At 40.8% G+C, this 14864-nt stretch overlaps 1 protein-coding gene across 12 annotated transcripts in view; it reads right to left on the bottom strand.

Moving 5' to 3' along the window:
- The window catches only part of INVS (inversin), a 203775-nt gene that overhangs the window by 116162 nt on the left and 72749 nt on the right, over window positions 1–14864 (bottom strand). For 11 of the 12 annotated variants that reach the window (XR_006416889.1, XM_044452971.1, XM_044452988.1 and 8 more), the window contains 2 exons: window positions 10310–10444; window positions 4858–5024 (listed from right to left, as the gene is read on the bottom strand). Coding sequence is in view for 11 of the 12 variants with exons in the window: in XM_044452971.1 (XP_044308906.1) it covers window positions 4858–5024; window positions 10310–10415 (273 nt within the window). In the remaining variant the exon portion in view is untranslated. Of the gene's footprint in view, window positions 1–4857; window positions 5025–8616; window positions 9123–10309; window positions 10445–14864 lie in introns of those variants that run through there. The other variant, XM_044453000.1, reaches the window with a different exon arrangement.

Below are 14864 nucleotides of genomic sequence, written 5' to 3'. Positions count from 1 at the left end.
TTACAAAACTAGGGCTTGCTTATGCAAGATTGCATATGCAATCTGGCATCCATGGGCACTGCAGCTTATCTTCAGTTAAATAACTCACAATCCATGACATTGTGAGTGCTGATCAGCATGCGTTTAAGTTTGTCATTTCCTTCTATCCCATGAAGGAAAATCAGATAAATATAGACAAACTTCAAACAACAGATTTTCACCAGTACCTCCTTGCTCTTCCAGAACAGCACCAGTTAACACTTGGGTAAGCTTTTCTAATTCTTTTAAACTTTATAAGCCTACTTTCTTTTCTGTGTGTTTTGCTTTAAATGTCTCTTGGAGAATGGAATGGAATTTATTTATTTATTTATTTATTTAAAACATTTCTATCCCATCCTTCACAAAAGCATCTCAGCATGGCTTACAAAGCTTAAAATCAACAAAATAAAAATACAATCAATAATACAATAGATAAATAATTATAATAAATACAATCAGTAATAGAAGTACAACCAGAGTTCAAACAATAAACAAGAAAAGATGAATAAATCATATTCATTAAAAAATGTGACTGTTAACTTGACTGTTAATTGTTAACTTTTGGTGGGGGTAATTGCTTTGAGCACTTGCTAAGTTTTGTGAATGTCTGCTATGTTTCCCATTCTATGTATTTTATATACTTATTTTGATATGCCCATGTTTTAAAACCGGTGATCTATTGCACAAACATAGCTGAAGCAGCATTTGCCAATTATCTGGATAACATTTTTTCAAATATTTTGTATGTAAAGAAAATATTTATAAGCTTCATTTAGCAACCAGCAGTTTTGACAGATATGTAGTAGAATAGAAACATTTACTCTCATTCACACTCTATACATTTTCTTCCCACAGCTTCATCCCTTAGAGATTTCTCAAGTTTTATCAAATCACAGCTCTAATAGAAAGCATGGAACTGTCCTACATTACCTGACAGCAGAATATTTCCCAGCCTCTTTGAAGTGCATAAGCAAAGGTTAAACTGGAGTGCATAAGCAAACGTTAAATTCCAAGAGTGCCATAATTTTGAGAATAAATAATTTATATAATACATTTCCATGCTTAATGAAGGAACATTGTGTTTTATCAACAATTTGAAAAATGTTTTTCAAAATTGAAACTGGCAAGTTTAAAGCACACTGAAAATATCTAGGAAAACCTTATATGATTTATTATTATCATCACCATCATCATCTCCAAAAGATTATCTATGGACTATTCTGGAGCCATTCTGTAAAAAAATCCTATTCTTATTACAACAGGTTAACTTAAATCCATGAAATAGGACTCTCCACCCCACTCATCCCTTTTTTCCCCTTTCCAGGTATTCACCGAACCCACTGGAGCAGATTTTGCAGCTGCAAGGGGCTATAACAGAATCTGCTATACTAGCCATATCCATTGCACTGGCAAAGAGATGCCCTCAAATTTCATACATTAGTTCCTGAATCAAATTTTTCTTGATCTTTAGTCAAGGGTGTGACATCAATGTGCATTTGTAGTTAAAAAAAAGAAAAGAATTGGTGGCTATTTTGAGCCTTTTTAGTAAATAGTAGATTCCTTTATCATTCTAGATAGAATTTACTTACAGATCAGATATGTCTTGCCAGAGATCTCCAAATTCCATTTGACTCAAGCACATGAGGTTGCAAGCTTTGTTTTTTTTTACTTTTTTGAATGAAAATGCTTGACTCCCCTGTCATGGTCAGATCACTTCCTAGTGAGGTTTGTGCTCGAGAGCGACATCTCCCTCTGTAAGGGTGCAGACCCGATTGTGTGGGTCCGCCCCCGGAGCCGGATGGATCCGGAAGGATTCCTGAAGGCTCTGGGGGAGTTTCCGGCTGACAAGACGGGTGCTCCTGTCGAGGCTCTGGTTGAACTGTGGAATGGGGAGATGACCAGGGCTGTAGACACGATCGCTCCTAAGCGTCCTCTCCCACCGGGCAGAGCCCGCTCTTCCCCTTGGTACACTCCAGAATTGAGGGCAATGAAGCAGGTTGGGAGACGGCTAGAGCGTAGGTGGAGGAAATCACGTGATGAATCTGACCGAACACACTTAAGAGCCCACTATCGGGCCTATGCTGTGGCGGTGAGGGCGGCGAAAAAGAGACACTTCTCCGCTTCCATTGCCTCCTCACAATGCCGTCCGGCGGAGCTCTTTCGAGTGGTGCAAGGCCTGGTTCACCCAGGGCCAAAGGAAGAGCTGACTCCACCCTCAAAGGCCCGCTGTGACGACTTTGCCGAGCATTTTAGGGAGAAAATCGCTCAGATTCGTCACGAGCTGGATTCCACTATTGATTCAGAGGTTTTAAGGGAGACACCAACGCTGCCGTCTGGTCCAGAATTATTGGATGAATTTCAGTTATTGCGGCCCGATGATGTGGACAAGGTGCTTGGACGAGTACGTCCTACCACTTGCCTTCTGGACCCTTGCCCGTCTTGGTTAATAAAGGATTCCAAGCACGGGATTGGAACCTGGATCTTGGAAGTGGTTAACGCTTCTCTGAGGGAGGGTCGGGTGCCTGCCCCTTTAAAGGAGGCGGTAGTCCGACCGGTCCTGAAGAAGGCGTCACTGGATCCAGGGATGGCCGCTAACTATAGACCAGTGGCCAACATCCCGTTTCTGGGCAAGGTGTTAGAGCGAGTGGTGGCGGGACAACTCCAAGCACTCTTGGATGAAACTGATTATCTGGACCCATTTCAGTCCGGCTTCAGACCCGGGTACGGTACTGAATCTGCCTTGGTCGCCCTGTACGATGACCTGTGCAGGGAGAAGGACAGGGGGAGTGCGTCCCTGTTGGTTCTCCTGGACCTCTCAGCGGCTTTCGATACCATCGACCATGGTATCCTTCTGGATAGGCTGGCGGGATTGGGGGTCGGAGGCACCGCTTTGTGGTGGTTCCGCTCCTATCTCAACGACCGATTCCAGAAGGTGGTGTTGGGGGACTATGGCTCTGCGCCATGGCAGCTTTGCCATGGGGTACCGCAGGGTTCCATTTTGTCCCCTTTACTGTTCAATATCTACATGAAACCGCTGGGAGAGGTCATCAGGAGGTGTGGGCTGCGGACCCATCAGTATGCTGATGATACCCAGCTCTACCTCTCGTTTTCCACCAATCCAGGTGAGGCAGTGGCTGTACTGAACCGGTGCCTGGCCGAGGTAATGGGCTGGATGAGGGCCAATAAACTGAAGCTCAATCCAGACAAGACGGAGGTCCTGTTGGTTGGCGGTTCGGGCTTCAGAGAAGGTGACCTGAACCTTGTCCTGAATGGGGTTGCACTCCCTCCTAGGGACAAGGTCCGCAGCTTGGGAGTGCTCCTCGACCCGGAGCTTTCACTTGAAGCTCAGGTGACAACAGCGGCGAGGAGCGCTTTCCTCCAGCTTCGGCTGATTCATCAGCTGCGCCCCTACCTGGAGTACGACTGCCTTGCAACAGTGACTCATGCGCTGGTGACTTCCCGTCTTGACTTCTGTAACGCGCTCTACGTGGGGCTACCCTTGAAGACGGTCCGGATACTTCAATTGGTTCAGAATAGAGCTGCCAGGCTGCTGACGGGGACTGGACGTTATGTTCACATGACGCCAGTTCTCCGTCAGCTTCACTGGCTCCCCATTGAAGTCCGGGCCCAATTCAAGGTGTTGGTAATGACCTATAAAGCCCTAAACGGCTTGGGTCCTGGTTACCTGAAGGAGCGCTTACATCCATATTTGCCCAGTCGCCCCCTGAGATCGGCGGGAGAGGCCCTTCTCCGGGAGCCCTCCGTGAGAGAAATTAGGAGGGTGGTTACTCGGAGAAGGGCTTTCTCAGCGGTGGCGCCTAAGTTATGGAATGCGCTCCCCAGAGAGGTCCGCCTGGCGCCGTCGTTATTTGTTTTTCGGCGCCAGGCTAAGACCTTTTTATTTAAGCAACATTTTAAATGCTAAATACAATTGAATTTTATCTGGCCAGGGCGGCTTATTTTATAATGTGAGTTTTAATTAAGATTATTTTATATGGATTTTAACTTGTTTTATCTATGTTGTAAGCCGCCCCGAGGCTTCGGCGAATGGGGCGGCATAAAAATGTTTTAATAAATAAATAAATAATAAATAAAATTCATGTGCATTTTCATGATTTTTTTCCAAATGTATAGTGCATCTTTGAAACGTACTCATTCTTCTCCCATTGACTAAAGCATGTTTGTACGCATTTTTCAAATATATGCATTTTTCATGCATTTTTTAAATGCATGCACATTGTCAAACAGTATTTGGGGGAGTCTGCAAATCACATTAGATGTTCAGAAAGGTACATACTTTGTCTACGGATTGTCTCTGGGTCCATGTTCAGTCTGGAATGTGTAAACTGGGTAAATCCTGATCAAAACCAAACTGAAACAAATTTCCTATACATCTCTACCAAAATGTAAAATTTAATTTTTTTACTTAGTGACACTGTTAGCTCAATATAACAATGAGCCTGAATCCAAAGCAACTTTGTATATGTAGTATCCAATTAATGTCCCTCCACTATCAGTAGAAGGGAGGAACAGCAATTTTTGACTATTTCCTCACTCCCTGGACCCCCTCCTAATTGGTTTCAGAAAGTCATTTATGTACCCAAGCACCAATAAAATGTTTAAATTTTAAATTTGAAGAGCAAACTGTCATGGCCATAACCCCAAACTGGTTTTAAAATCCTGCTTAGTTCCAAAAGTGGGTTACCATGTGCAATGTATGGGGAAAGAAAGGCTGTAGCGTGACAGGAGCATGCAAAATCTTCTTGAGTACACAGACCCAGCGATGCAGTTCTTTAGATTCCGGTCTATATGTGCAATCTTTGAGCATCATTTTGTTACCTTTTGTGCAGCAAGATGGAGAGCTGTCCTCTGGCTGTTATCAGCTTTATTAACATCTGTTCCTGTCTTCAATAAAGCCTCAGCACAGTCTAGCCTATCAGCCAGCACACAGTACATGAGTGGAGTTCTCCCAAACTGGTCCTCTTTGTCTTTCAGATCAGGATTACCTATAACAATAGATAACAAAGTGAACAGTAATGCTGGATTTATAGGAAATTAATTACATGTTGACATTTTCTATGTAATTGAGAAAACAGCACACAAACTCTTTATGAGGAAAGTAAATGGTTATGCTGCTAGACTGCCAGAAGATTAGAAAACATAAACATGAATACTATGTGAAAAACAGAAACAGCAAAGAACACCTGCTTTATGTCCACCCATTGAGCTGCTGTTAAAGTTGGCTGCATGCAGCATTGTTGCCCCCCCCCCCCCCACGTGACCCGCACTGCCACCTTTCCTCCCAGCCGGTATTTTTAAGGGACATAAAATTGCAGTCTGCTGCCAAAATTGAAGGCCACAGCAGCTCTGGGAGTGGAAGGGAACTTCCTTCTGGACTGCCCAACACTGCATACCACAATGTTAAAAATACCAAACAGTAACTTATAACTGATATCAGCATACCTCAGAGTTGCTGCAACATTCAAATTGTAAACAGAGGAACTATATATTTTATATTTAAATTATGGAGGATAGGTGGAACCAATTAGAGCTAGTTTAAACATTTAGGAATGAAAAGTTTTCCTAACATTCTATGTGGGGCTGCCCTTGAAGACAGTTCAGAAACTTCAACCGATACAGAATAGGGAAGCAAAACTGCTGGTACAAGCAAGTTGTGCACCCATATCACCCCAAATTATATCAGTTACATTGGTTACCAGTTGAGTTCCAGGCCCAATTTAAAGTGCTTGTGCTAACATATAAAACCCTAAACAGCTTGGGACTAGGATACTTGAAGGACTGCCAGCTCCCATATGTATCTACCCAGTTCCTAAAATGTGGTGAGCAGGACCTCTGAGAGAGTCATCCTTTAAGGAGGTAAAGAGGATGGCAAATACAAAAGTTTTCCTAGACTTTACTTTCTCCAAGGTAGGTATTCAATAGCAGAATGTTCCTCACAGAAAAAAGCTTCCTGATAATATTATACAATATAAAAAGATAGTGTGAAGGGTAGGAAGAATGCTTCCTCCATGACATTTTGGTCCATTAATGTGCTGGAAGGTGATTTTGTTTTTAAATCATCCTACCTACAGCAGGTAGCTTCATTTTTTTACTCCTTACCAGATGATTCCACTGAATGTATAAAATAGTCTGTACTTTTTAAAAATAAGTTTAATCAAGGAAAACCAAAGTAGAGCAAAATTAAGCAAGCAAAAGTAGAGAAATTGAAATGTTATAAAAATAAAAGCAATCAGTTTGGTTAGTAAAGAGAAGGCCATTAAAGAACAGTACATGGGATCATAAGATGTAACTGCAGAATCTGTTATACAATATGCATGCGCAGAGAGAGAGAGAGAGAGAGAGAGAGAGAGAGAGAGAGAGAGAGAGAGAGAGAGAGATTTTGCATGTTTTAAATTCTTCAGCTAAGGGATTTTTGTGAATGGAAAGAGTTCATGGAGAAGAGATCCTTCACCTCAGCTCCCTTTGGAGTGAACATGCTCCAAAGGTAGCAGCAGATGACTTTGTGGAAATACCCCACCCCCTTTACCTGTACAACCAATTTAGGACCCAAGTCAGTGTATGTTTCAAAATACAATACACAGGAGCCTTGAAGGTACTAGAAGGCTAATACAGATTAATAGGATACTATAAGTATTTTCCAAATATTTTGGCTAGATTTAATGCAAACACTGTCCTCTCAGGGTTCAAGCAATGATGTCATGCATAACTAGAACAGAATTGTGTTTTCAGGTCCTACTTTTCAAATTTCAGTTTACGCAAGAGTATATTAGGTGATCTTAAGCAACTACTTGATTCCAACACTTGCCTGCCACCTGTATGATTAGCACAGTAATAATACTGGCCTTTCAAAGTTACTCTAAGGATTACTGAAATAATGTATTTGAAGTGATTTTATCATTTATGGAAAAACACAATTGTTGCTATCATTATTGTAAATATTTATATTCTTAGCATTATTGATATCACCAATAGTACAAAAAATGAAAGCCTGAATGATGCTTCATAGCACTGCAAAATTTAATCATTTTATATCCACTTAAAGTCTTGACACTTTAAAGTGCAATTAGATAATTATAATAAGCATCAAAATTCAAATAGAACAGTTACATCCCTCAATTTCATGCAAGTTTGTACAACTTGCTATACAATTCCCACTAAACTGTAGATGGATAGAAATACACACAGCTAAATTATTATAAAAGAAAACTATTATTATTATTTCCTATTATAAAAAGGAAACTATTGTTCAATAGTGCTGGAGTAAAAGGGGAAAAACCCCATACTCAGCCCATCCAAGAGTTAGTCAAGATACACCTTAAATACCTTCTGCAGCATGATTATATTTGTGGAAGCACCACTCCGCACTTAAATACAGGTATATTTCTATCATTAGCAAAGAAATAGATTAATTTCTAATCTTTATAATACTGCAGGTTCAATAAAGCAACCTGTTTTGGAAACAGCTTCCTTGTCTTCCTGCTTCTCAAGCAACAATCTTTGTCATCAGAGATTCAGTATGTATTAGAGAACAGGTATAGGCAGCTGTGTAATTAGGGTACCAATTCTCCTCAGGTGAAAATCACACAAACTGCTTGGATGTTATCTTCTTGTAGAGACAAAGCTCCCACAGCCACCTGTGCCTGAAGGGAGAATGGTCTGCCAAATCTGGCTTTGTTCACAGGTTTCTTCCCTCACCCTATGTAGGCTTATTTCAGCTCTTGTCAAGCCTATTTTAAAGCAGGGAAAATATGGTTCTCTGACACATGTCATCACTTTCCTTTGCTAGCACTTCCTTTGCTAACTTTCCTTTGCTGTACCTTCAATTCTATGATGTCACAGCAACCTTCTGCAACATAGAAGGTTTAAATTTGTTTCTGTTCTAAGTATGATTAAATGTGGATCTAATCTGAAGAGCAATTCAAGGTTCTGATCAAGTGAACAATATCACTGAGTTTTTTCTTATATAAGTTATATTTTCCTACAATTTAGAATATTGGCATTGCTTCCCTGCTTTGGTATGAAAGACTAATCATTATGTTTATATGCTGCAGAGGATTTTATAACACTTAGTGGAAAACAGAATAGTTCATACTTCCTAGATCTGGAAACTCTGTGACACCATAACATAATGACTTCTCCCACAAGGTCCTTATTTTGGAGCTTAGAATAGCTGCCAAGGGGTGTCCACTAATTATCCACTGTTGGTTGATTTAACATTTGCCTTTTAAATGATCATTGACATTTATTTAAGCCACCTGCCCAAACTCAGGTGGAAATGTCTATGAATTAGGCTAGAACATAGGGTCAAAGTGCAAGAGTCTTTGATGTGTTTTTACCATTATAATCACGCCTTTTCAATCTTTATTCATGTAATACACAAAAGCAAAAATAGTTTTTAAAAAGGAATGCATCCCTTAATTCAATTCCCTGAATAAAAATAAAAACGCCTATGAATATATCAATTACTTTTTTGTAATGAAACAGTAGGCTTCAGCTTGCACAGGTTAGTCATATTTCAAGGTTTCCGCTTTTTCATTTTTTCTACCAGTACAACTGTTTTTTTATGTTTCTACTTACTTATTTACGTTCCAGTCTCTATCATAGGGTACCCATTATGTCCTACAGGCTCCCATTCCCATTTTCTTGAAGAACATAATTTCTTTTGAAATACTCATTTTCTATGATCTGAGTTGGTAACTTCGAAAACTCTATTGAAATAACATTATCATATTACTACAGTATTGTAGTAGAACAGTTATCATCAGGCCAACAGCTGTAAATGTGACAAACACATAAGCCAGGGTGCCCAAACAGTGGTCCAGGAGGGCTACGGATGCATCCCAACGTAAAATCTTAAACTTCAAACACTGAGATCTTTTTGTGATTTTTGGATGACTTGGCCATGTGGTTCTTGAGCGTGAACTTTGCCGACAGCAATGTTGGACTGTGATGTCTCATGAAATAAATGCATGTTTGCTCTTGCTAATTGTAAGCACAGTGGTGGCAGATATCAAGAAAATTATGCACAGACTTTTTTTTTGGCTCATCTGCATTTGTTAGCGCATGTGTATTTAATGTGCAGCCCGATACTAATTTTCTTCTTCCAGTGTGGCCCAGAGGAGCCAAAAGGTTGGACACCCCTGACATAAACCATAGTCTAAGAAGCCTGAGGTTGCCGTTTTTAACCCAACAGAGATTTTATCACCTTCTGTATGACAAGCAGAGAATAAAAGGGTGAAGATTTTCCTAGTATGAGAAAGCAGTGAGGACCAAGCTGCAAAAGAACCTTGGTATATGTTCAGAATACTGTTGTCCTATATGATACTCTATATTGCATAGGTCCTCAAACTACGGCCCGGGGGCCGGATCCGGCCCGCCATGCCCATTTGGACCTGCCGCGTGTGCCCGCTCCTGCACCCACCACTGCCCACCTTGCCCCACGCACAGGGAGGCAGCAGTTTGCTAGCTTGGAGAAAACGATCTCCAAACGAGCAAGCCACTGCCTCATGCGCCCACCTCGCAGCGCGTGCCCGCCCCACCTCCCCTCACCATGCTCATGCATCAGCCCGCGCCTCACCCGCCCGTACCTCACCTCCCCTTGCTGTGCCCGCCCACGCCCCGCCTTGCCGTGCGCCCCGCCTCCGCCTCAGCGCATGCACCTGCACGCACCGCCCCCTCAGCACTGTGGGCACCACCTTTCTGGTCCGCGGCCAGCACCGGCACCTTTCAACTGGCCTCCTGCTGAAAAAGTTTGAGGACCCCTGCTATATTGTATCATAGAGCGTGTCATATCTTCCTTCCCAGTCAGCTACTAGCAAAGAATGGCAACTTTTTGCAAGAACATGACTTAAGAATTTATTTTAACATTGTAATCTCACCTATTTTGGGACAGCTTTAAGGTTAAGAGTTCAGTTCAACTAATTAAACACATAGAAAATCCATTATATATGACTTTTTGTTGCAGATTCTCACAATACAAACTTGTCTAATAGCAGAATTCACAGTAGACTAAATTTCTCCAGGTTATTGCCACCTTTAACAAAGGTATGACATAATTCAATAGTCTGGTGTTTGAGATATAAAGTGATGGCTAAAGCTGTGCATGACTTGTATTATTCCTAAAATAATATACCCAGGTCAGTAATTAATACAAGCAATAATATTTCACCTATTACTACACTTGTTCCCACACTTTAAAAGTTAAAGGACAGTTAGAATAGCAAATATTAAAAGGCCATTGTAAAAACCTATATAAAAGAAAACATTTTACCTGCTATTTGCTTCAGAAGAGCACTCTTGTGTCCATTAACAGCAAAAGCATGAACCTGAGATGCTAGTGGAGAACCACTGAAAAGCCAGGTCTCAGAAACATTCATACTCCTTTCTGAAAGTTCAGAGATTAGCCCTACATAAACATAAACACACAACATCTTCATCAAAACTACCATAATGGAAACTTTTCAAAAGAAGAAAACATATTTTTACATATGTAAAGCTCAGTGATGTGCTAATAGCACAGTACTTTCAGATTGATTGATTTATTTAGCTAAAATCTTTTACACATGCCTTACAGAATGAGGAGTCCAGTTCAATGGCAGATGTCAATTTTGAATCTTTCATGTTATTCTAATGCACTAATTCCTACACTAGCTCTGATTAAATAAACATACTTTAATTTAAACCACCACACTGAAGATTTAATTCCAACAGGAGTCATTACAGATATACATCCAATCTTGTTTGTAAAAGATATAAGGGGAAAAGAATTATTGAAGTTCATGACAAACCTCAGACTCAAAAAGATGTTATTATATGCCAAGATACTATAGCTGAGAACACTGAAGCTCAAGGGAGCAATTGTGTTGTCAGAGGGAGATGATGAAATTATGAAAAGACTTAAAGTTTCTGTCAAATGAACACATCCCAGATCATAGATCAGCATTTAAAAAGATTAATCTTAGTGCCCAGAAAGCAACAACAAAAACATAAGACAGAAGTTGAGAATGTTTATAGATGAACAGAGAAAAAAAAATCCCTTCAAGGTAAAAGTTTTAATCCTGGAGCCCAAAGAAGAAAGTTTAAGATGCAGTGGTACCTTGGCTCACGAACTTAATCCGTTCCAGGACTCTGGTCATGACCCAAATTGGTCGCGAGCCAACTCAAATTCCCCCATAAGGTTCAATATAAATAAGGTTAATCTGTTCTGTAAATATTTTTTAATCACAAAAATTGGAAACAAAGTACACTACAGTAGAGAACACTAAACTAGTTGGGGGGGGGAGTTTATTGTTTGGAGGGAGAGTCCAAACCATAATCATGCAATAGTGATCATACTCGGGGGTGGGGGGAGACGGGCACGATCGCAGGCGCGCTAGTGCAGGGCCATGATCGCGATTGCGGCCATCTCTCTCTCCACGCCCCTCGAGCACTACCACAATCACACTAATCTTCCCTGCTCGAGTGTAACTGTGATTGCGGCTATCCCCCACCCCTAAGCACAATTGTGCAGGGAAGACGGGCGCGATCGTCACCCAATGCGAAGTTTGCATCCTGAGTCAATTTTTTTCTGAAATTTCTGTTTGCGAGCCGATTTGGTCATGAACTCAGGCATTCGTGAGCCAAGGTACCACTGTACTTTTCAGCAGAGCACATGGCATGGAAGAGGGCAGTCATTAGATGAAATAAAAGTTCTTATGCCTATAACTGTTGCTTAGAATAGTGTATTTGACCAAATTACTATTTGCATCTAATCACTCTGACATAATTTTGGTCCTGGGGCACTTGGATTAAAAATCTTTGTCCAGCCATTAAGCTCACAAGGTGACCCGTGACAAGCTATTTTTTCTTTGCCTAATCTACCTCACTGTACTGTTGAGATGGCTGACACTCCATTAGCCACTCTATGCATCTTGAAATAGAAGCAGAATGCAAATGTGACTTCAAGGGTCTTTACCTTATTTATCTTAGAAGAATTATTGTGTATTTTGGTCTATGGTGCCACCACTGATGCAACTACCATGATCATCATTTGTTTGCCTCCTCACCACTAACTAAAAACAAAACACTGGAAGGACAATAACTTTTCTATTACTTCCGTTTAGGAAGTCTGTTTTCTGTCTCAGTAAATTCTTACATAAAACTAGGGATGGGAAGAAGTTTGCATCTTTACATTAACATGCTTATGCTTCCAACTTTAAGGATCATTATACATGCATTCATCTGTTTCCTACCAATCTACTAATGGTTGTATAGGTTTACATCTGACTTGGATATATTTGCCCTGTCCCTTAAGACAGCTTAGGAACCATCCTAAATGAGTACATTTCCTGAATGCCTGGAAGTACATTTTACAAAGTTAGATTGATACGGCAACTTCATCTTTTCCTGGACTGTAAGGACCTGCTTGTTATGTTCTAGTAACATTCACATTAGATAAATGTAAGAAACGTTACATGGGTTTATCTTTAAAAAGCACTTCAGAGACCATAACTGGCTCAGAATGTACCTGCCAGTCTGCTAAAGGGACAGGGTTCCTGGAGCACATCATTCTGATTTTTCAACAACTTATGTTTACATCCCACCATTTTTCTTTTCAAGCAATTCAAAGTGGCTTATATAATCTTCTTCTCAATTTTATCCTCACATCAACAATCCTTCTGGTTAATTTTTAAGCTCAGCTCAAAAAGTCTGGTTCTAATACCTGTAACACAATTCTAGGCATGTCTGCTCAGATGTTAGGAGAAAGTCCCATTGAATATACAGAATTTCAACTTAACCATGCAATTCTATGCAAGTCTTGCAGAAGTAAAGCTGACTAGGTTTGATGTGGCTTACTATCAGATAAGTGTATACAGGATTGCAGTCTTAAATGTTCTTGAACCAGGATGCTTTATGGACCAATGCCCTTCGGCTTTCTGGATACAAAGGCAAGATCTTCAGGATAAATAGCAGGGGGATTGTGAAAACTTCTTCCTAAGGAGGGACAGCTTACATTCCTTCTGCTGGTTGTCAACTTAAAATTGTGCTTTTTATGAAGGCTCTTGCAGCTACCTTAATTAGAAATGTCAGCTTTGGACGTTCATAATCTATACTTGTTATATGTACTGATAGTTGTGGATTTGTATTTTGAGTTTTTTATCTGTTATGCTTTTTAACTTATTGCAACCCACTATATGGATTCATTGTGAGCAAAAACAAATCAGCTAAGCAACTGTGGGACAATCACTTACTCTCAGCCTCACTTGCCACACAAGGGGTTTCAAGGATAAAATGGAGAGAGCAGGAAACTTCCATAAAAAATAATATAATTGTATATATTGTCCCTACTTTATTTATTTATTTATTTAAAACTTTTGTATGCCATTCCTTATGCATGGCATTTCAGGACAGCTCACAATCCATAAAATCAAAATACAATAAAAGCACATATATAAATAACATAGTAACAATAAAAGTGTACATAAAAGTCAAAATCAAAGCGACTGTTCAAAATGATTCAAATACTAATTTTTAAAATAGCAATTAAATAAAAAGGTTTTGACCTGGCGCTGAAAAGAATATAAACTCGGTGCTAGGCACACCACTCCGGGGAGCATGTTGGACCACCTCAGTTCAAAATAATGACTAGAAGAAGGGGGGGGGGGGGGGGTTGAAAATGTTCCAAACTGCCTAGATGAAGGAAAAGCAGGGATTTAAGAGCTGTAATAAGAAGAGGATTGAGTGACTATCAATATCATCTTATATATGGAATACGTAATCCTTGCTGCACTTCTGCTGGGAGGATGGAGTCTGCCTGCTAGAGATCTGAACAACTTTCTTGGAGATTTCTAGTGGTGCATGAAATCCATAGCAGAGGAAAGTGGCAGAGCAATGCTTGCCTCTTCCTGGTGGGTAGTGTATATAGACGGTCAGTTATCAATAAGCTCCCAAAAGCTAATTTAAGGTGAAAGGGGCTCCTCTGGATGCCAGCTAGGATTTGGAGGACTTGGCATGGGAAAGGAGTCCCCCTTTGGACTAGAACATGTCTCACATGTTGGACTGGAGTCTGAGGGGGAACCAGGACAACATCTAGGGATGTGTCTAGAGATGGGGATGGTCAGTCAGCTATCTCCAAATCCAGGACTCAGTCAGGCTCACTCTAATTAGGAAACCTTGGTAAAATCCCACACAGCTTTCATTCAACAGGCTACACTGTTGCTGTTGTCACTACTGCGTCCATTAAAAAAGGTGGTTTTCTGCTAAATTTCACTGGCAAGCTGAAAAGTGACAAATTTAGCTTATTCACAAGTCTCTTTTGAGCCTTCATTGCCATTAGCTGCCAAAATTCAGTGGCAAACTGTCAAGTTTTTGCCACAACTTCAACAACTTTCAGTAGAATGTGAGCAGCAGAGGCCGGGGGATCCTGAATACAGCACACATACTGTTCATCCCTGCTTGGACACCAGCACACCTGCTTTTTGGCAGTACCCTGCCTCCCATTCTGGGAAGGACTCAGAGTGTTATGGGTTGCTATTTATATATTTATTTATTTAATTTATGCCCCACTTTTTTCTTACAAACTCAAAGCAGGTAATGTCATCCTTCTCCTGCTGCATTCAATCTTATACCCACAACAACAACCCTAGTTGGGCTGAGAGTATGTGACTGGCTCATAGTCACCAGTTGGCTCCATGGCCTAGTGGGGACTAAAACCCAGGTCGCCTGAGTCCCAGTCCCACTCTCTTAATCATGATACCACACTGGCTTTCTTGACTATTCAAACCAGACTGGCTTAGGCTGTTTTTTTCACCTACTCCATACTTAACCTCTAGGACAGGACAGGCAAC

This window comes from Varanus komodoensis, unplaced genomic scaffold, assembly GCF_004798865.1.
Source record: "Varanus komodoensis strain SLA01 unplaced genomic scaffold, ASM479886v1 scaffold10, whole genome shotgun sequence".
Lineage (NCBI taxonomy): Eukaryota > Metazoa > Chordata > Lepidosauria > Squamata > Varanidae > Varanus > Varanus komodoensis.
This window is presented reverse-complemented; position numbering and strand designations above follow the sequence as displayed.